This window comes from Eptatretus burgeri, chromosome 5 (genome assembly GCF_056783735.1).
Source record: "Eptatretus burgeri isolate ZD-2024b chromosome 5, Ebu_testis_v1, whole genome shotgun sequence".
In the NCBI taxonomy this organism is placed as follows: domain Eukaryota; kingdom Metazoa; phylum Chordata; class Myxini; order Myxiniformes; family Myxinidae; genus Eptatretus; species Eptatretus burgeri.
Window position 1 is genome coordinate 79,171,950 of NC_140965.1, and position 20,959 is coordinate 79,192,908.

At 42.7% G+C, this 20,959-nt stretch overlaps 2 protein-coding genes across 6 annotated transcripts in view; one reads left to right on the forward strand and one right to left on the reverse strand.

The window, feature by feature from the left end:
• Positions 1-15,374, forward strand: part of NDUFB8 (NADH:ubiquinone oxidoreductase subunit B8) — a 30,696-nt gene extending 15,322 nt beyond the window's left edge. Inside the window, exons 3-5 of the mRNA XM_085882569.1 lie at positions 8,701-8,800; positions 9,441-9,596; positions 15,157-15,374. Of these exons, the coding sequence (XP_085738695.1) occupies positions 8,701-8,800; positions 9,441-9,596; positions 15,157-15,246 (346 nt within the window). The 3' untranslated portion in view covers positions 15,247-15,374. The remainder of the gene's footprint in view (positions 1-8,700; positions 8,801-9,440; positions 9,597-15,156) is intronic.
• RASSF4 (Ras association domain family member 4) overlaps positions 15,375-20,959 on the reverse strand; it is a 65,578-nt gene continuing 59,993 nt past the window's right edge. For 4 of the 5 annotated variants that reach the window (XM_085882565.1, XM_085882563.1, XM_085882566.1 and 1 more), the window contains 4 exons: positions 20,504-20,625; positions 18,058-18,155; positions 16,252-16,346; positions 15,375-16,145 (listed from right to left, as the gene is read on the reverse strand). In XM_085882565.1, coding sequence (XP_085738691.1) covers positions 16,277-16,346; positions 18,058-18,155; positions 20,504-20,625 — 290 coding nt within the window. In that variant the 3' untranslated portion in view covers positions 15,375-16,145; positions 16,252-16,276. Of the gene's footprint in view, positions 16,347-18,057; positions 18,156-20,503; positions 20,626-20,959 lie in introns of all 5 variants that reach the window. The other variant, XM_085882564.1, reaches the window with a different exon arrangement.

The following is a 20,959-nucleotide window of genomic DNA, read 5'->3' on the forward strand; positions in this document are numbered from 1 at the left end:
CATTGTATTGTCATAATGGTAGACCGTGAGGATATGTACGCTCTCTGATGACAACCAACTTATGAATGGGAAAGAAGGGTGCGGTCGGTGAAACTGACTCTACTGCTCCCTCTAGCGGTCGTGCTTGCTGCTGATACCCAGCCCCTACAACAAAGTGGTTACCCAAAAGGTTTGCTCGTTTTGGCTCATAAAAATGAGCTGCACGAGCAAAAGGGGGATGATGTAGAAGGAGGTGCTGAGAATATGTTACACTCAAGAACTTGCAGAGGTGGGAGAAAATCGAAAATTTGTAAAATCGAAAGTTTTGGAAGCAGCTATGTATTATCAAATGTTTGTGGTGTGCACTGCCTTTGGGCTGTTGGTTGCATCACTGGTTGGAGCATGACTGTGCTGCTGATGCGGAGTCCCTATTACCAGTGTACTGATGTTCATTTTTTTCTTGCCAGTCTTAAAGGAGTGACAGGCTGAGTTAGCCCTCTGGGGTTCGTTTAGTGGCAAATGAAACTTGAGCTCAGGGCTCTGGGATCCTGGTCGCCAATTTAAGGGCAAGGCCAAACAGTACATATAATTATTGATAGAATGTCTGGAAAATATATGGACATATATAAATGAAGATTAACTCTTGTGACGCTTATAAATATTGTGAAAGAGTTTGACAACAGGGTGTTCGAATGGAGGAACGTCCTAAAGATGCAGTGGACTGGACTTTTTCAGGTATTATTGGTTACCCAAGGAGCTGTCAAGAAAAGGTAAGCCAATCATGGATTCACGCATCTCATTGCAAAAGGATACAGGAAATCGAAAAGAGAAAGAAATGTTACTGGAGGTTTATGACAGATGTGGCAGTGTTTGATTAGCATGAGTATAATCGTGATAATATTGACAATAACAGATAGTGAGGACATTTTGGGAATGTCATAGAGATCAGAATGTTTGGTAGGTCAATGGTAGGGGAAACAAGGAATGGGTTGTGACAGGGTGCACAAGAAAAAAAAAAAGGTAAACATTGGGATCAATTGCATTAGGAAGGCGTATATGGGAAAACACGGATTACCCTTGTTTGCAGTTCCACTCCAGGGGGAGAACATGTGTGGGTACATAGTCCGTAGACAAGATAGACCAGTTTTAACTAAAGTAGAGAAGGCATCAGTGAAAGGTAGAATAATAGAAATAAAAAGTAATTGGGAGAAGGGGGGTTATAATTGCACGAACTATGAGCATTGGTATTACCCTAAGTACAGAACTATTAAGCAAAAGGCTGTGGGACAGGACCCGGCAAGAGCAATAAAAGTAACGAATTATGATGGATTGAAAAAGGGGGAGGGATTAGAAAAGTACCCCCCACATTTTCAGCTCATGCACAAACAAATTGGATTGATTTGTCTAGTTAGAGGACAAGGGGGGGGAACCCATTTAGGAGAATCAACATGCCAGTATTATGCTAGACATGGGGATGAAATGGTGACCATAATAGGGTGAATTAATGGAACAACCATACCTGTAAAAATCGAAGTAAATAACCTGCTTGAACCTTAGGCACCCCTAAATGGTACATATTTTGTGTGTGGGTATAAGGCATACTCATGGCTACCAGTGGGATGGAGGGGATCATGTTTTTTGGGATTTATACTACCCAGGATTCGGATCACTGACCAATCACCCTTTGTACCACAGGTCAGATCGAAAAGAGCCATTTCAGAAGTTGAGAGGTTTTTCATGATTGCATTCCCCTTTTATGGAGCAGGCAAAAGTGCAAGGGAAATTATCAATTTGGCAGCATCTTTGGAAAAGCTTGCTAATACCACCAGCGAAGGATTTCACAAAACGAGTGCCGAGCTGGTAGCTATACGGACAACCGTGATGCAAAACCGCATTGCTCTGGATATGCTTTTAGCAGAAAAAGGAGGGACGTGTGCGGTTATAGGTGTGGAATGCTGCACATACATTCCAGATAATTCAGAAGAAATTGATAATTTGGCTGAAAAAATTAAAGCTGAAGGTGCAAAATATCATGATTTTAACAAGGGATGGTCAATGGGATCTTGGTTGAAGGGAATATTGGGGAGTTGGGGAGCCTGGATAATCCATTGGGTGTTTATAGGGCTCATGATCTTCATAGCAGTGATTGTTGTCATCACTTGTATTAAAAATCTAATCAGGGAGTGCGTGAGACATTGTTCTTCTACAGCAAAGAAAACAACAAAACCGGAGACGGTCCTGGGGAAGCCTGCTGTGGTTGCTGTGGTCAAACCGCTGCCAACACCTCCGCCGTCTCTACCCTCCCCGATAATTCACTCTGGTTTTCCTCCCCAACCCATAGACCCTGAAAAGTACTGTGAACTTAATGGGACTGTTGACCCACTGCATACACTCACATTGGATGAGTGTCTCGACTTGCTCACACCGATGACGAAGATGGAAAGAAATGTTATCTGAACATTGCCTTGTTGGAAAATGTTGGGACTTTCCTTTAAAATTTTCTTTCACTCTGGCTTGCAGTTTATATTCTTGTTTGCTGATATTCTTTTTGTTGGTTCATAAAGAACACAATATATAGATTCTTACTTGTTGTTTATAAAAATTATATTCTTGTTTGCTGATATTCTTTTTGTTGGTTCATAAAGAACACAATATATATAGATTCTTACTTGTTGTGTATAAAAATTATATTCTTGTTTGCTAATTCTGACTTGTTGTGTATAAAAATTATATTCTTGGTCATAAAGAACCATAGTTAGTTGAAAATATATGTATCTTTTTGTGTAAGTTGTTTTTTGAAAGGTAATTTTTGCTTCCTCATGACCTATATTCAAGTTATAATTGTTGAAATGTATCCATTGTTCTATAGAGGGGTGGGGTCTTGATGGGCCGGTCGGGATGGTGGAGGGGGGGCTTTTCTATGAAGCAAGAAAGTGCGGGCGGAGCTTTCGTGACGTAATGACCCACTTGGAGCTACTCAGAAGAGTGGGCCACTTCTGGACGAGACTCCCTTTTTACCACCTTGCCGCTCCATAAAGATCCCATCTCTAAAAAATATTATAATTGTGGTGTTCCTTTTCCACTATGTTTCTAAGTAACAGAGGGGCAAATGTGGAGCTGTTGAACAGCTCCCAAGATGAAAGCAGCCAAATTAACAGGATTACCTTTTCTTAAAATTGAATGTAGCATTTAATTGAGGAAGCCAAAGCATTTAAAATGCTCTCAGTAAGCTACCATTTTTGACTGTTGGTAATCAAAGCCAGTCGGCTCTCTCTCTCTCACTCTCACTCTCACTCTCTGTCTGTGTCTCTTTCTCTGTCTCTGTCTCTTTGTCGTGCAGCTGAACATCTGGCTTTCTTGTTGGCCCTTGGAACAACATTCTTTGAGCCTTGGGCTCAGAGAAGCCCAATCATAAATCAGCACTGTCTTGGTATAGTTCAAAAGGGAACATCTTGTAGTAGAATGAGACGATAATATATATATTGTGATAAAGATCTGCCTGATCAATAACAGATCTTCTTGCTTGTGAAAAGATAAATGCTTTGTCAGGCCAGGAGAGAATATTTGCTGGGGTGTTGTTACTTTCAAAGAAACCAGATGAGCAGGAAAAGTATATATAAAGTAAACCAAACTGCTTGCGGGCGAGAGTTTTGACTGGGCTGGTATACTGTAGGTATTCTGTGCCTTTCTACTCTCGTGTATACACTTTTGATGCGCATTAAACCTCTTCTCTACGACGATTGGTGTAGTCATTGCTTGATTGCAGACCCTGATCTCGACATATATATATATATATATATCAACTATATAAATGGCAGTCCTTCTGTCTGTTTGTCTGTCTGTCTGTCTGTCTTTGTTTGTAACCAATAAGCTCCTAGACCAGTGAACTGATCTTGATGAAACTTTACACACATATAGACCTAACATTCAGCTCCAGGATGCGCGAAGTGGCTTTCCATAAAAATGAAAAAAAAAAAAAAAAAAATATTCCATTAAAAAAAAGGGCTTTCGAATAGTGCGCCAGTGTATTAATCGTAACAAAAGGCTTCCACATATATAGACCTAACATTCAGCTCCAGGATGTGTTAAGTGGCTTTCCATAAAAATGAAAAAATAAAATAAAATAAATTCCATTAAAAAAAAAAGGCTTTCGAATAGTGCGCCGGCGTATTAATCGTAACAGAAGGCTTCATGGTTAAAAACGCGAGGGTTTTTTGAAATACAAAATGTTCGTATTCGTTGACTTTTTAACATACACATTCTCCTCCTGTTATAACAGCTTAGAAACCCAAAACATTATGCCACTGCGAAAGCGAACAAATTTAAATTCTCGAACTGCACGCGCATGGCAACAGCGACAGAGGCGTTCAGAGGTATGCCGTTTCATAATACACGTGTCCCAATTCTTACTTCAAGAACGGTTATAATTTTGACGTTATCAGGATAACGGACGTAAATAAATCAAATATGCTGGGCCAGGCTGGGTTCTGCCCGATGTATAAATTAAGTCACAAATGATGACATGAAACCAGCCTCACATTGTTGAGGCATTACGGCTTTTTATCTGATGCGGCAATAAATCTTAACATTTTTGAACTAGAGTCTTCTGCATGTAAAACATGGTGGGGAAAATATAATATTATTGCGGATCCGCGCCCGCCGGCGTGCGAACGGCCACATAACTCGAATCGCGGCACGTCGCCCACCGGACGGACAATCCCGTCGTGACTCTCTCGGACTAACGCCGTGAACAAGTCACGGGTGGGCCTTTCGGCCTCACCACGATCGTGCCAATCGGCCCCCCGCGTGGGATAGGGTTGTTCGCCAAATTCGACCTACCTAAGTACCCACACGGAGGGTAGACCAGGCGATCGCACCTCACCGCAGGTCGACTTCGGACACGGGCCACTTTAAGCGACCCGTTCCGTACTATCGGGATAACCGAGCGGTGTTATCGTCAACCTCGACGGTTCCGATTAATTATCGGGCGTATTTAGCCCACGACCAACCCTTTACGTGAAGTAAGATGGAGATTCAATTAGAGAAAAGACGAAGTGAAACGGGAGAAACAGTTCAACATAAAGCACATTTATTCCGCGGCAAACGGAAAGCACACATATACAATTATGCACCAAAAGCAAATGTAAAAGTAACACGACAATTCTGCACAAAAAGCAAATGCAACAAAAGAGACACAATGCAGATCTACTACCGACTACGTGAGCACACGGCAACACTTACACAGTTTTACTTCACAGACGGCGCCGACAACACATATACTCCAAAGCAAAAGAAAAAGGGGCCACCCTCAACTACAGGGGGCAGACGGGCCTGGGGCCGAGACCGCGTCGAGCCTACCCGTCTGGTGATGAGCCGCAAAATGGCGGCGGCGCCCCGACTCCGCGCTCCTCCGCGGGCCTCGCTGGCACTGCCTGGAATGGGGTGGGAACGGGGCCCCCTTCTCACACTATCTCAGCGCGGGGGGAAACAGGGGGGGTTGTTGATGCTCGGGGGGTTGTGGATATCTGGCCGGCTTGGGTCCCGCGACGAGTGACGCCACTGCGACCTCGATCGCGTTCCCGGCCTCCCCTCTCCGCAGCTCCCCGACTCTGACACGAGCGCAGACCTCCACAAAGCTTCTTGGCTTCTCCGGACTCTCCGGACCCCGACAGACACTCTCGACTGATTTCGCCGCCGCCACAACTCTCCAACTCTCTTCTCTTCTCAACTCTTCTAACTGCCCTGATTCGCTCCGCGCTCGGCGCTTTATAGTGCGACAGGAGAAATCATATGCAGATTTTTGGATCAGGAACGGCTCGGGGGCGGAGCCACGCTCCCCCATTGGACGGAGGAAAAGTGGGCGTGAATCATTCTTGATCCGCGAATCTGCATATAGCGATTATACTCCGTGGTGTCTGGAGGCGGGGCCAAATCGCCCCACGCTCGCTGATAGGACGGAACAGAAGTGGGCGTGAATCATTCTTGATCCGATTTCTCGGAAAGGCTGGTGTTTTTGCACCCGCTGCTCGGTGCGCGCCCTGTACGAGTCCAGTATCGGTGCCCACAAGCGGCGCTGGAATGGCGGTGATGCGATGGTTGCGAGGGCGAGTTGTGACGGTAAAGGTCGTGGCTGTTGGCGTTGTTGTTGTTGTGAAGCGGCGTTGCGGTTGATGGTTGGTTTGTGAAAGCGGTTGTGGAGAAGGTGGCTGTGGTTGTCGAGATGTGGTTGGTGGTGGTTGTGGTGGTAGTAATGGCGGTTGGTCCAAAATAAAGATAGTAAAAGAAAAACGGCTATCTAAAAGGGTCGCAGCCCGAATGAATGACATTTATTCCCTCTAAACAACGGGTTTGGGCTAACTACACATATACTTACAGAGATATCTCACCTACGGGACCTGAATGGTGGTTTGCGAATTTCGTCAACCACAACACTATTATAGTGGTGATGAAAAAAAAAAATGGTGGCAGCCTCCACAATTTTACAATTAACTCTGACATATACTCCTTCAGATCCACCTTCATCCACAGGATTCCCGTGCGGAGCACGGGTATGCCTGCGAGTGTATGTATATATATATATATATATATATATATATATATATATATATATATATATATATATATATATATATATATATATATATACACATGTATGTATATCAGGGTGGTCCTTCGTTCGGCGGTAAATTTTCGAATTCATTTATTTTAAGCTCCAACTACCGGAATTCGTTGGAATAGTCGAGAAAATTCTTCTGGTGTTTTTATTTCAAATTCCAACAACATTTACCTCTCCCTCATCGACCTTGGAGTTTCACCTCAGTTTCTTGGGGTGGCTGACATGAGAACGACGACGTATCGACCTGTGCTGAACTTTATAACGCTCCTGCAATGTCCAATCGTCTCTTTTGATGTGATACGTCGATCTGTGTGTTTGTGTAATGTGTATTACTCGTTCTTCTCACCTCCCTCCCTAACAATTTTTTTTTCAGGGTGAAACTTCGAGGTCGATGAGGGAGGGGTAAATGTTGTCCGATTGGAAAAAAACGTTCACCAGGAGACTTTTCTCGACTATTCCAATTAATCCCAGGGGTTGGAGCTTAGAAAATCCGAAGTTGAGGAATAAGGACCACCCTACTGCTTGCAGCCTATGTTGACCTCTGTAAAATGTTTGATTCAGTGAATCGGGATGCCCTCTGGAGGATTATTGGTCTTCGTGGGGTGCCACCAAATCTGATCGATCTGATGTCTGAACTCTACTCTCGTACTGAGAGTGCTGTGAGATGTCGTGGTATCATCTCTGACTTATTTCCAGTTGTTACTGGAGTTCGTCGGGGCTGTGTACTGGCCCCCACACTTTTCAGCACTTGTATGGAGCGGATTCTGGGGAGGATGTCAGTGAGATCAAGCTGCGGTGCATTGTGTGGGAATGTCAAGATCTCTGACTGATTTCACAGATGATGCAGTCATCTTTGCGGAGACTCTAAATATCCTATTGGGGGCCCTCGAGGTGCTGAATGAGGAGTCTGAGCCACTGGGATTATGGGTTTCCTGGGTCAAAACTAAGATCCAGGCTTTTAATGACATCTTGGATGCTGCTATCTTGTCTGTACCTGTTTTGTGGCGAGGATGTTGAGGTCACGGAGAGATTCATTTACCTTGGCAGTGATATTCATGTCTCTGCTGGCTGTGAGCCAGAGGTCAACAGATGTCTGGTTCGGGCCTGGGGAGTCATGGATTCACTGGATCATGGGGTGTGGTGCTGCCGGTACCTGTGCGGGAGGACGGATGTCTGAGTCTTCAGGTGCTTGGTGCTTCCAGTCTTGCTCTGTGGATGTGAAACTTGGACTCTGCCCAGGGATTTGAGACAAATAAAATTCCTTTGATACCAGGTCTCTTCGGAGAATCCTTGGCTATCACTGGTCGGACTTTGTGTCCAACGGTTGCTGAGAGAGACTCAAATGAGATTTATTACTTGCATTGTTCGTGAGCATCAGCTGTGACTGTATGGACAAGTGGCTCATTTTCCTGACGCTGATCCTGCTCACCAGATTCTCTCAGCGAGGGAGCCTTGTGAGTGGAGAAGGCCAATGGGCCAACCATGTGCCTCGTGGTTGCAGCAGGTTGATCCGCATCTTGAGGAGATGGGGACGGGCCAGGTATCTGCTTGGGGGATGGCCAGACTGAGGCCCCTGGAGTATCAGCGGAAAGTGGACGCAGTGACGCATGCTGTCATACCTGACCTGACCTGATCTCGATAGCTTAGTTATCCGACGACACTCATGCGCGTGATGACATGCAGAAGTTGTCACCTCACTTCATCAGAGCATATCGATCGGGAAAGATTATGGTCAGCAGAATGTGTTTCTCGGTTGCTGGTACCCATAGCTCCCCTGTTGCTGTAACATTTCTTGCTTTTGAAAGATAAAACATGCAGTGAATTAAAAATATACTCTTGCACAATATCAGTAAATCTATGCCATTTCCATGCGCACCTTCCAGATTTTGCCTGCACACATTTCTTATGATCTTCAACGGTAAAACCAACTCAGAAAACTCGTTTAAGTGCCTTGTTTTCTGGAAAATATATTTGATCACTTTTTTGCTCTGTTTCATTACAAGATTATACTGTGTGACTTCAAAGTATACTTTCCTGCTTGGTCTTGTTATCCAGTAAACGGTACTCTCAGACACAATTAGTTTGAGTGTGATATTTCTCGTCAGGCTTGGCGACTACCCCAAGTTGCCAGATGTATCATCCAATGAGAAGGATCCCTATTACGACTGGGATGATCCATCAATACGCCGTAACTGGGGAGAGCCGGTGAGTTGCATGCAAGTACTGTCAGACCCCGACATTCATGGGGGGGTATGTTCCTGCAAGTCATGGACACACACACACACACACACACACACACACACGTCATCTATTTTTAGTGGAGTCGTAAAGGGTCCTCGGGAACTTTTGGGTTTTTGGGCAGGGTTTTTTTGGTCCTTGGGGTCTTTTGGTCCCTCGGGGACTTTTGTTACTTTTTGGGTCTTCGAGGTCTTTCGATTCTTCTGGGTCTTTGGGCTATTGAGGGTCTTAAATAGTCTTCAAATGTCGAAGGGGTCTCAGCAGTCTAAATTGTCAAAAGGTACCTTTCAATGGTATGTAATTCATTAATAGACTACATAATTGATACACACACAAGGCATACACCTCATCCATTTATAGTGGATCCAAGACAGCTGGTAGCATTCCACGTCCTCGAGTGCAAAAGATTCATACAAAGTGCAGGTGAATCCTGGTTATTTTAACTTGGGGAGTTTAGCAACATATTTCCTGTTTTGTACTTTGAACCACCCAAAAATGATGGTCTGGTAAATTTGACTTCATGCCTTGTGACATTGAATTATTGTGATTAATATTTTTTGGAATAAAATAAAGTAATCTCTTCTCTACTTTCCCGTGCCACATTTAGCTGCACTTTCATTCAGACATGTTCCTGCGGTCACGTTTAGACAAGACACCTGTAATTGTGCCGTGGAATACAATGTGCAAGCATCTATTCATTTTTGTCAGTGGCATGCTCCTCTTCTTCTTCCTGGGCAGCACTTTTCCATCACATCCACCCATGGTGAGTTATACATGAGAGATACTCGCTTTGTTGCTCGTCTTTTCCACCTCGGCACGTACTGCTTGTTTGCAACTCGTCCATTGGTTATTCCCTTCCGAAATCTAGTCTGGCTGTTTACCCTCACATTGTTGTCCTTTTCTTTCTGTGGAATCATCTCACCTGAGTCATTACCTCCACCACCGAAGGTAAAGAAGATTGTGTTTTTACCCCTTTCTGTCTGTGTGCAGGATATCTCAAAAAGTGGTGGACGGATCCGGATGAAATTTTGTCTCCAGGTTGGGTGTGTGACGAGGAAAAAACGATTAGATTTTTTTAAAGATCCGGATCCGGATCAGACTACGAGAATTTTAATTGATTCTTCACCATGGAGAGATCGGGCCAAAAACGATATATAGCACGATATCTCAAAAAGTTGCGGACGGATTTGCATCAAACTTGATGGACACATTGGGTGTGACTAGGAAGAATTGATTTAATTTTGGTGAAGATCCGAATCTGGATCTTTATCCAAAATTTTATTTGGTGATTCTTCACCATTGAGAGATAGGGCAAAACTTGTGTGTATGTATATATATATATATATATATATATATATATATATATATATATATATATATATATATATATATATATATATATATATATATGTGTGTGTATATATATGTATGTATATATATGTATATATATATATATATATATATATATATATATATATATATATATATATATATATATATATATATATATATATACATATATTGTCAAAAAGTTGTGGATGGATTCCCATGAAACTTGGACAGGTTGTGTGTGTGAGACAAGGACAAATTGATTCGGATTTGGTGAAGATCTCAATCCGAATCTGGATATGAGACTTATTTAATTTTTAAAGTGATTCTTCACCATTGAGAGATCGGGCCAAAAACTACTGTGTATGTATATATATATATATATATATATATATATATATATATATATATATATATATATATATATATATATATATATATATATATATATATGATATTTCAAAAAATGATTGGGCTTGATGCGTTCCATTGGATCAGGCATTACGTGGTGGTGGTATGTGCTCTGTTGAGTGCTCTTCTAGTTCATTATTGCTCTTCTCTGCAGTCTTTTGAGGCAGCAATGAACTGCCATCTAATCTTTTCTCCCCTTATCTACAATATTCTTGCTGACGTTTCCCTTTTGTCATCCTTTAACATTTGTCTTCATCAGCTCCATCGGTATCATGTTCTTTTTCCCCCCTGATATCAATATATCAGTGGGCTCAAACCAGTGCGTATACCAGTATAAAAAAAGAATTAAAAAAATTTCAGCAGGTTCCAAAAATCCATTATGATCCAATGGTCCATTACATATTCATCTATGATGTGCACATCATAGATACACAGCAATTTTTCAAAGTATTCCCACACGTGGCTTTTTTTCCCCCATGATGAGAACGGTTATTTTACCTCCAACTTCAGCTTGTATTAAAAATGAATTTTTTTTAAAGCGAGATCAGTGTTGGTAATATTGGCACAGGCCGGTATGACCTTTGCTGATCGCCATACCGGTAATCAACACAGGCTTTCTCAAGCACACCTGATTCATACAAATAACCATTTGGTAATTGCTTTAAAAACAGCCATGACTGCAAAGAAAAATGCAATTACTTTAAGGTGCTGGGGTGCTGAGGGCTAAAAGTTAAAATCTACGTCAAAAAAATTCCTCGTATGTCTTGACGTCATACGTTCCACTGTTCCAGGTGTAGCCAAGTGCATCAAAGCTTTTTACATCATGTACGGTATTTAAAGATTGTAAACGCCTTTCTTCGATTTGTTGGTGATATACCGGTTTTTATTTTTATTTTTTCATTCTTGGGTATATTCAAAATTCCAATAGTGGTATATCGATATATCGCATCCATCCTTTTGACATCCTTTTGGGGGCCCTCGAGGTGCTGAATGAGGAGTCAGAGCCGCTGGGATTATGGGTTTCTTGGGTCAAAACTAAGATCCAGGCTTTCGGTGACATCTTGGATGCTGCTGTTCTGTCTGTGTCTGTTTGTGGTGAGGATGTTGAGGTCGTGGAGAGATTCACTTACCTTGGCAGTGATATTCATGTCTCTGCTGGCTGCGAGTCAGAGGTCAATAGACGTCTGGGTTGGGCCTGGGGAGTCATGGATTCACTGGATCATGGGGGGTGGCGCTGCCGGTACCTGTGCGGGAGGACGAAAGTCCGAGTCTTCAGGTCCTTGGTACTTCCAGTCTTGCTCTATGGGTACGAGACTTGGACTCTGACCAAGGATCTGAGACGGAGACTTAATTCCTTTGGTACCAGGTGTCTTCGGAGAATCCTTGGCTATCGCTGGTCGGATTTTGTGTCCAACGAGCGGTTGCTGAGAGAGACTCGGATGAGATTTGTTACCTGCATAGTCCGTGAGCGTCAGTTGCGGCTGTATGGACATGTGGCTCGTTTTCCTGACGCTGATCCTGCTCACCAGATTCTCTCAGCGAGGGAGTCTCATGAGTGGAGGAGGCCAGTGGGCCGACCACGTGCCTCATGTTTGCAGCAGGTTGACCATCATCTCAAGGAGATGGGCCTGGCATCTGCCTGGGGGATGGCCAGCCGGAGGCCTCTGGAGTACCGGCGGAAAGTGGACGCAGCGACGCGCTGTTCTGGCACATGCTCCCATACCTGACCTGACCTGATATATCGCCAGACCCTATGTCTTCACATGTTTGTCATTGTACAAACCAATCTAAATCGGGAGTTATACAAAAACCTGGCATTCCATTGACTCTTTTTTTTTTTTTCTTTTTTTTTGCCATCCCATCTGTGATTGCATGACATAGTTTGTGCTATGTCGTACAATTATGGATCTTGCTGTGATGAAGCATTGAAGTGTCCAATTTTTATTAAAAAGATGCAAGCTCCAAAGGAGTCTGGCAGCTGTGCTTAGCAAAAGTGCACCCTCAGAATCTACATTAGCCAAATGGGTGGCTGACTTTAAGCGTGGATGCAAGTCCCTTGAAGATGACGCCTACTGTGTGATAGGTTGGCCAGCATCGGCAAGCGATTCATTAACAATTACTGAGGTCGAGGCATGAACTGGAGGATTGTGTTGAGGCAGCTAAAATATCCACAAAACTTTGAGTTTCTCAATACAGCATATTCGCCCATTGTCAACAAACTATTGGGTAGGTCCTCTCAGAAAGATGGGTCCCTTGAAACCTTAGTACTTTCGATCGACAGCAACAGCTGGCATCATGTAGCAAACTTTCTTGGTTGTTTTGTTCATGGGAGATCCAGCTGACTTTTTGCTTATCTAGTAACTGTGAAGCAACATGACTTCAGCAATGGAATCCTGAAACTGCATTGGAATCCATACAATGGAAGCCTCTAAACATAGTCGTGTGATCAAAATACATTTGAATCTTTGTTCCGATTGGTGTACGTTATCTCAATTCCAGAAGCCTTGTTTAAGCTCTTCCCAATGCAGCATCATGTTCATGTTAATTGTGGAGTGGCAGGTTTTTGTCTCACTTCCCATTCACCAGATTGTTTTGAACCGGTTCCCTCCATGCTCCGAAAGAATCATAGATCTTAACCCACTCCAAAACTATAAACCAAACCTGTACTTCCATGTTTTAGGAATGGAGGACAAAAGGTGAAAAGCTGTTGCTCACCATGGTGAAGTGATGCTCTTGCACCTTATATAAATTGGGATTACAAGTAGAAGGGGTATTAAATTGTTCTTGGAATGAGATGCTCACAGTATTCCCCAAAAATATAAATTGAGGCAAACGTTTTTTGTTTGTTTTGTTTGTTTTTCTCTCCAGTGTGTATGATTAGTAAGAAACCTCGCCTTAATTATATAAACTTGTTAAATCTTGGACTATTGAGAATATTTAATTCCCAGAACTTTTAGAATGCCCTACATGTGCGGAGAATCGTGAGGCTCTTCCATCTCTTGCCACAATTGATAATGGCTGAAAGGGTGATTGAAGTAGTGGGCCATGCAGGTCCATTTCGGTGGAGAAGCAGGTTTCCGGGGATATGGTTGGTTATACTTTGTAGAGAGCAGCCTAAAGATTGAAAATGCTTGGATAGTACCCTTCTGCCTTTCCATTGGGAATCCATAATGAAGCGATTTAAATTTTCGGCAATCCCCAGATTACGGGAGCCATTATGATTGCCCTCCGAGTGAAATTGGATTTTTAAATGAGCTGTTTTATGGGCACCATTGTTCGACTGAGCCCTCTTCTCAAGGTTGTGGGATTTAACGAAACATCTCAGATGTTTCACGGAACTGGAAACAACTCTAGATTAAATGTTCGGTGCAGTCGCACACCAACAGCAAGGAACAACGCCTGAGAAGGAAAGCTGTTTTTTTCCAACAAAAACTGGTCAATCAGTTGAAGTGCAATTGAAAGAATGGAAACCATCAAAGGAATGAAATCTGGCATGTGTTTGACCTTTTCTTTGCAGTTTTCAGCCAATGTCTTATTTCTCCCAGTTGCAGGTGCTTCCTGTTGCAAATTGGAATTTGAATCACATTTTGATTCAAACCTTTTGAAAGGGGAAAATGTTTTTTCCTTCCAAGATACTGCAATTTTGTCAGTTGGCAGGATTGCGTGCATTTCTTCCTCTGCATTAATGCCGAAGAAGTGCGACTTTCAATTGGAAATTCTGTTGTCAAGCAAGCCGAGTGGCCTCTGGCCATTGTAATTCAAACATAGCTGTGAACGAGATGGTTTTCTGGGATACAATTTTAGTTGCAATCTGCTTTGTGCTCCTAAGACTCCAACAATGCTGAACCAACAAGCTCTCTCTTCCACATGCTGACATTCTCGACTCCATGCAGGATGGCTTGTGGCTGGTAATGTGCGAATTGAACAGTTGGCCTGCAACTATTGGCCGCTGTTACCGTCTTGAAGACGATATATGTAGTTCAGGTCATCGTCCTATTTTGTGATCTGTCACCCTGCTACTTGCTCAAAACTAGATAAACAAAGGGCTCATCGGTACAACAGCAGTAAGGTTAAACTTCGGTAACAAATGGAGTTGTGGAATATTCTCCCAAAAAAGAAATGCCCTTTGGGTAAGCAAAACATTTCTTCACCTTAAAATGTATTCCCATTGCCAACTATCCAGTCATTTGAACAGCATTGCATTGATGTTACACTCACCGCCTTTAATGTTTACATGTTGACATTTAATTGGGAAGGCATTAATTTTGTCCGTTGGTTTCAGTTTGTTTTTTTTTATAATTAAAAGGTGCTGAGTATTTGGATTCTTGTTGCTTGAATAGAAATGCTGTTAATAGCTCGAAGCTGGGCCTTTTCAGAAAGCTGGTCCATTTGTTGATGAAATGGGTCGATCAGTACATCACCATTGCTTACTGGTCCAAATATAGCAAAAACATAAAATGTGTTTATAAAGACCTGTATGTTGTCCCAACGATTCCAGTAAATGAGTGTATTTTTATTTTATTTGGGTGCCTATCATTTTAAACAATGCTGTTCACCTTTGCTTTGTTGAATTTTCTGACCAGGCACCCAAGCAGTTCCCTTTTCAGCATCCAGTCAAGGGCGGATATTTTTGCAATGTTCCGAAGGAAGAGAAGAAGCACTACATGATTTGAGTTTCCATCTATGTGCCCCGTTCACTGGGTTTAGGCTCTGTTATTGATGCGATGCAATTGAAAGTTCCTCTGACCTGAAGCCCATTTGGTTGCAATCATTGTACTATATATTAAAATGTGCAAAAGAATATGGTGAAACGGTTGAACGCTTTACTTCTCCACAACACCAATAGCAAAAGGTACAAATTGTGTCGTGAGCTTAAGATTTGCTGCCATTTTTGATGAATGCTTGATTTGGCACATGGTGTAACATTGCTTTTGCTCTAACAAACTAATTGGGGAGGTGGGGCACATATTAAAAGATAAACTAAACTCTGCGTGAGTTTAACACAAAATTGGTAGTTGGCTTTCTGGTCTGACGTGATCCCCCCCCCCCTCAATTTATTTATTGGTGAGCCCACAGAGGTGAGATGTGACTGCCTCTCCAAATTAACCTGTATTGGTGGGTTTTGTTTTTCTTTTATAAGCAGCCAAGTTAAAAGAAAAGATCAGATCTACCAATTGTTTCCCCTTTAAGTTTACCCTCCCCCTCCCACATTCCTTACATTTATACAGAAAAGCACTTCAAAATTAACAATAGTGACTAATTCCCACTGTACAAATACATGTAAAAATATATCTATCCTAATACATGCCAAAGCTAGTACATTCACAGTTTTCTACTTCGCCAAATAATTTATTTCCTCGGAAAGGCTGGAAACTCTTCCACTATGGACCCGCCATTCCGAAGCAGTAGTAATAAGCAGAGTGCAATGGTAGGGGAGGGATTCATTTATGTTGATTCTTGCTGGTGCGGAATCCATTTGTTCAACGTCGAACTCGGGGGTTCGACGACGACATGCCCATGCAGAGCTGACCTATATGTGAGGTTTCAAGTGCAGAGGTGAAAGTGACCATTCCTGGGGAGGAAATGTACACATTTGAATAGTTGCTAGCATTTTGTGCATGCAGCAGTGTGGATATTTGGCAAATCAAGATGTGCAAGAGAAAGTGAAGCTTAACGACCTTCATACTGTCGCTGGTGGTCGTCTCAAATCAAAATGCCATTTTCCAGGAGCTCTTGCAACCGGTGCTCAATGCTTGTACGTAGTGAGTTATACCTGGGATGTTGGTGAAATAGAACATTGCTAAACGATAATAAACAAAGTGCAAATGGTTCTGCCAGTGCTCACGTGACCACACGGTAAAATAATTTGACCGCATCGTGATAAGTGCAATATTATTGATAGTTTTGTGAGACTTCAAGAAAAACCTGAGATGAGAGATAATGCAAACAATTTAGATATTTAGATTTCCAAATCATGCCAAATGAAATTGAAACATCTTTCTCATCTCAATTCTGAACTCTCAAACCTGTGTCCCCCTTCCAAATCCTGGTGGTGTCGAGTTAAGTCTGTATCTGGTGTATGTTCCCCCTCCATCCCCTCCCTTACCTCAAATGGCTGCACAGCTGACAATGCACATGAAAAGGCTGAATGCCTAAACTCCGTGTTTACTTCTAAATCTTGTCCAAAACCCATTGCTTTCTGTACCCACCTTACCCAGTCGTTCCTGGACTCTGTGTCCTTTTCTCCTGACAAGGTGGAGAGCTTGCTGTCAAACATTGACTCATTCTACAACTGCTCCAGATGGCAACAACCCTCGTATTCTAAAAACCTGCTCTGCTGCTCTTGCTCACCCTCTCTCTGTTTTATTCACCTTCTCATTTGCTGAAGGTCATCTGGCAAGTGCTTGTAAATCAGCAAACATTACATTACATTACAGCTCTGCATACAAAAGGTGCAAAAAGATCCCTGCAACTACAGACCAATTGACCTGCTCCCAATCATCAGCAAGGTTATGGAATCCATCATCGCTTCTGACATCAAATCCTTCCTTTTCTCCAATAGCTTGATTTCCGATCATCAATTTGGATTTATATCAGGATACTCTACCCTGGACATGCTGCTTCTGTTTTCTCAACAATGAATGGAGGTCCTAAATGCCAGACATGAGATCAGAGCCATATCATGAGCTTTCAATATGGTCTGGCATCCTGCACTGCTCACCAAACTCTCTTCTTATGGTATCCAAGGCAATCTCCACTCATGGCTCCCAGACTTCCTCTCCTGTCGCAGTCAATGCGTGGTTCTTAATGGAATTCTCTCATCTCCTCTTCCTATCCAGGCTGGTGTTCCTCAAGGCAATGTTCTTGGCCCTGTGCTTTTTCTGGTTTTCATCAATGATCTCTTTGACTCTCTGGAAAATCCTCTTTATCTCTGATTCCACCCTCCACCGTACCATCTCATCCTGCAGATCAGCAAGCAGCAGCAGCCTCTTCGCTCTCTGCAAACTTGGATAAAATAAAATCACAAGCTGGTCAAACACTTGGAACATGTCTTTCAATCCTAACAAATCTCACATCCTCACCATGTCTCTCCAAAAGGACCATCTGGAAAATTCCCCCTTCCCCCCATCTACTTTCTCAACAATACCCTTGAAGAAGTCCTTTCATTCAAGCTTTTGGATCTCACTATCTGCCATGATCTTTCCTGGGAAAGCCACATCTCCAAGCTCGCCTCCAAAGCTCATTGCTGACTGAGCATTCCACATTGTGCAGTGTCCTTCCTTGGCACACCTGAGCTTCTAACCACTGACAAAGCTTTCATCCGCAGTCAGAGTACTGCTCCCCCCTCTCTCCTGCCTTGTTTCTGTGTATTAGCTCTTACATGAGCCTTGACATGGTCTCCAAAAAAAAGGCTCAAACCTGATTTTAAAAATATATATATATTTAATACTTTTTGGGAAACCGATTCCCATTTGAAGTTTTACCTCTTTCGCAGCTTTGTCTCCTCCCTCTCCTGTTCTTCATAAAGCTTTGTTACAAAACTCTCCAGTACAGGCATCTCAAAGTGAATGTATTGTGCCACCTAGATGGGTGTGAGAACAATTGAAGGGGATAGGGGGGGAACACTGGAAAATCAACTATTGTCATGAAAGATAAATGATACTTTTTTTCTTTTTTTTTTGGAATACTTTTTCGAGGCTCATATAAGAGCGAACATGCAGAACATGTAGCAAAGGGAGAAGGAGACGGGAGGTGGGAGAGTGAAGCACAAAACAGTAGAGAACAGAGACAGGAGATTTGAGGAAGGGAGAGGGATGGGGTGGGGTACACAGGGTAAACAAGATGGACACTACAGGGACTTTCAGGAAGGAAAGTAGGGAATTTGAAGGAGGTGCGTTTGGGGTGGATTAACAGGAGTAGAAAAGATCAAGGTTTTGGATGGGGAAAGATAATAGATGGTGGTGAACAACTGTTTTGAAGACCTGGAGGGGAGAGTGGGATTGAAGGGAGTGTGGGAGTTTGTTCCAGAGGCAGGAAAAAAAGAAGAATGAAAGAAACCAAGCATTGAAAACTGTACATTTGGCTTAAAGGTCAGGAATAATCATGTTTGTCACATTAATAACTGGAGTTCATAGAACACAACACCCCCTGGAGTGTTCAAGTATGTACTTCGATTTAAATAAATAATAATTTTAAAGATCGTTTAAAAAATCCCGAAGTTTCAGAAGTTTAGTTCGATTGAAGCAGTGTTGTGCATCATCCTCATACATCAGCCAATAGAACATGTCCAAATACTGTAAAACGTGAAGTTTTTGGAAGTGATTGCAAAGTGATTTGTGTTCTACATTGCTCAAGTATATAATTCAATTTAAATAAAATACTGTAAATATTTTGAAAGTCGTATAATAAATTAATTCCAGGTTTTACCGCTGTTTTACACAGTGTCTATTACACCACCCAATCTCGCATGTTACATTCATTATTCGTGCCTGTTGTTTGTGTCCTTTACACTGGTGAGACAGAGGGACATGAACCAATTGTTTAACCCTGCTTTTCACTTTGCGTGCGCAGGGTAAAAGCATGCAAAAGTTTCAGCATATTTATATAACTAGCAGAGGCCCTGCCCAACGGGTGATCTTGTTCCACATTCTTCTTGCGATGTTCTTCTGACGTACCTTTATTTCGGTGGTGTACAGGCAACTGACAGCTGCCTCAATCGCTCCCGAAAAAAAAACAAAAAACCATAACCTGGGTTAAACTACTTGCAATTCAAAACACCTCACTGCACTGGAAAACGTGGGGACAGGAATACTGTACTGTAAATGGTGGAGACGTGCAATGCTCTCTTCCACCTGGAGACTGCTACACAACACATTTACATGGAGGATTTGTGTCATCCCCCTCTTTCATTCCCCCACAACTCCTCCCCCACCCCCCTCAAGACCACCAGCAAAGATAAAAGTCCCTTGTGCACTAATAGGGGTCATGCTGATCCTATGTAGCAAGTCTGGATGTAATTGGCCCAGAACTGCAGGAGGAGTAGCGTGACAAACACGGGTTCGTGAATTATAGTAAGGATACCTCAAAGCCATTTTATTTTTGTTACATTTCCTGTAATGTGTGTTGTGCAAATGGCCAAGGTGCAGAATTTTGACAAGTGAACACGTAGTTGGCTGGCTGGCCTAATGATGTCACCTGCGGAAAACGAGCCGGGGTGTGAATAAACGCAGGTGTGCCATTTAGCCCGATTTTATGAGTGGATAAGATACTGTATTGGAATATGAAATGAGTGTGTGTGGTTTTGGGAGAAGTTTGGGCCCAATTCCTGACACTCAGAGCAGCTAGCCCAATTAATTTCTCGAGGGTTTGATAGGAAATAGTATTTACGTGAAAGCAACTTGTGAAGAGAAAAGCATTGAACATCTTCAACTCCGTTACCCAACCTTTTATTGACCTGACAAAGGCATTCGACAATTGGCCGGAAAGGCCTCTGCCCCCTTGCTCCGTTTTAAGGACACCCTGAAAAAGAACCAACAAAGGTGGAATATCCCCACTGTAGAAGGCGAGGAGCATTACGCTGTCACTTTGACGTAATAATGAGGTTTGAGGGAAATTGACTCCAATGGCATGGAGTGGGGCATGAATGTTGCCATCAAGATCAAACTTAGGGACCTGGATATATCATATTGTGTCGAAAATGACAAACTGCAATGAGAACCATAAATGCTGAGACATTTGAGACCAATATTTAGTGTTGAGTAAGTCTGTCGACCCCGTCTGCTTCCCACCGTTGTCCCTTGTGATGTCCTGCAAAATCCATTGGTTGTGTTATGTGGTATGTTGACATTATTTTTGGATTCAATGCCCCTGCCCTTTAAAGGCTCTACAACTTGCCTGCGGGGAGACAAGGTGAAATGCGTGTACACTTACATCGTGTGTGATCTCTTCTCCAAGATCTTGCTCCATAAGGAAGAGTCGAGAAATCTTCTCGCTCGGTCCTTGGAGCACGCGCACAATCAATGGGAATTCGGTGTTCCTCAAACGGCGCTTCTCTGTGAGACAATATCGTCATACTAAAATTCGGCAATTTTGTATGCATGTCTGAACCTTATAGGATTGAAAATGGCTTGGCTAATCTCCACCAAATTTTGCATACGTGCTTGGGATATTTGGGGTCAAGTCATTGGGTAAAAAATTAATTGGCCACTTCTCCTCAACTCCTGGGAGGCAGGGGGTGACTTTCTACCTGTGCATGTGGAATAGTGCAAGTGATGTAAACCACTGACCCTTTCTGGAGGGAATGAGTAGATATCTATAATAATAAATATCGGTGTGTCAGTCAGTCAATATGTGTGTAATGTCCTACATAACTCCAAAACCATGAAA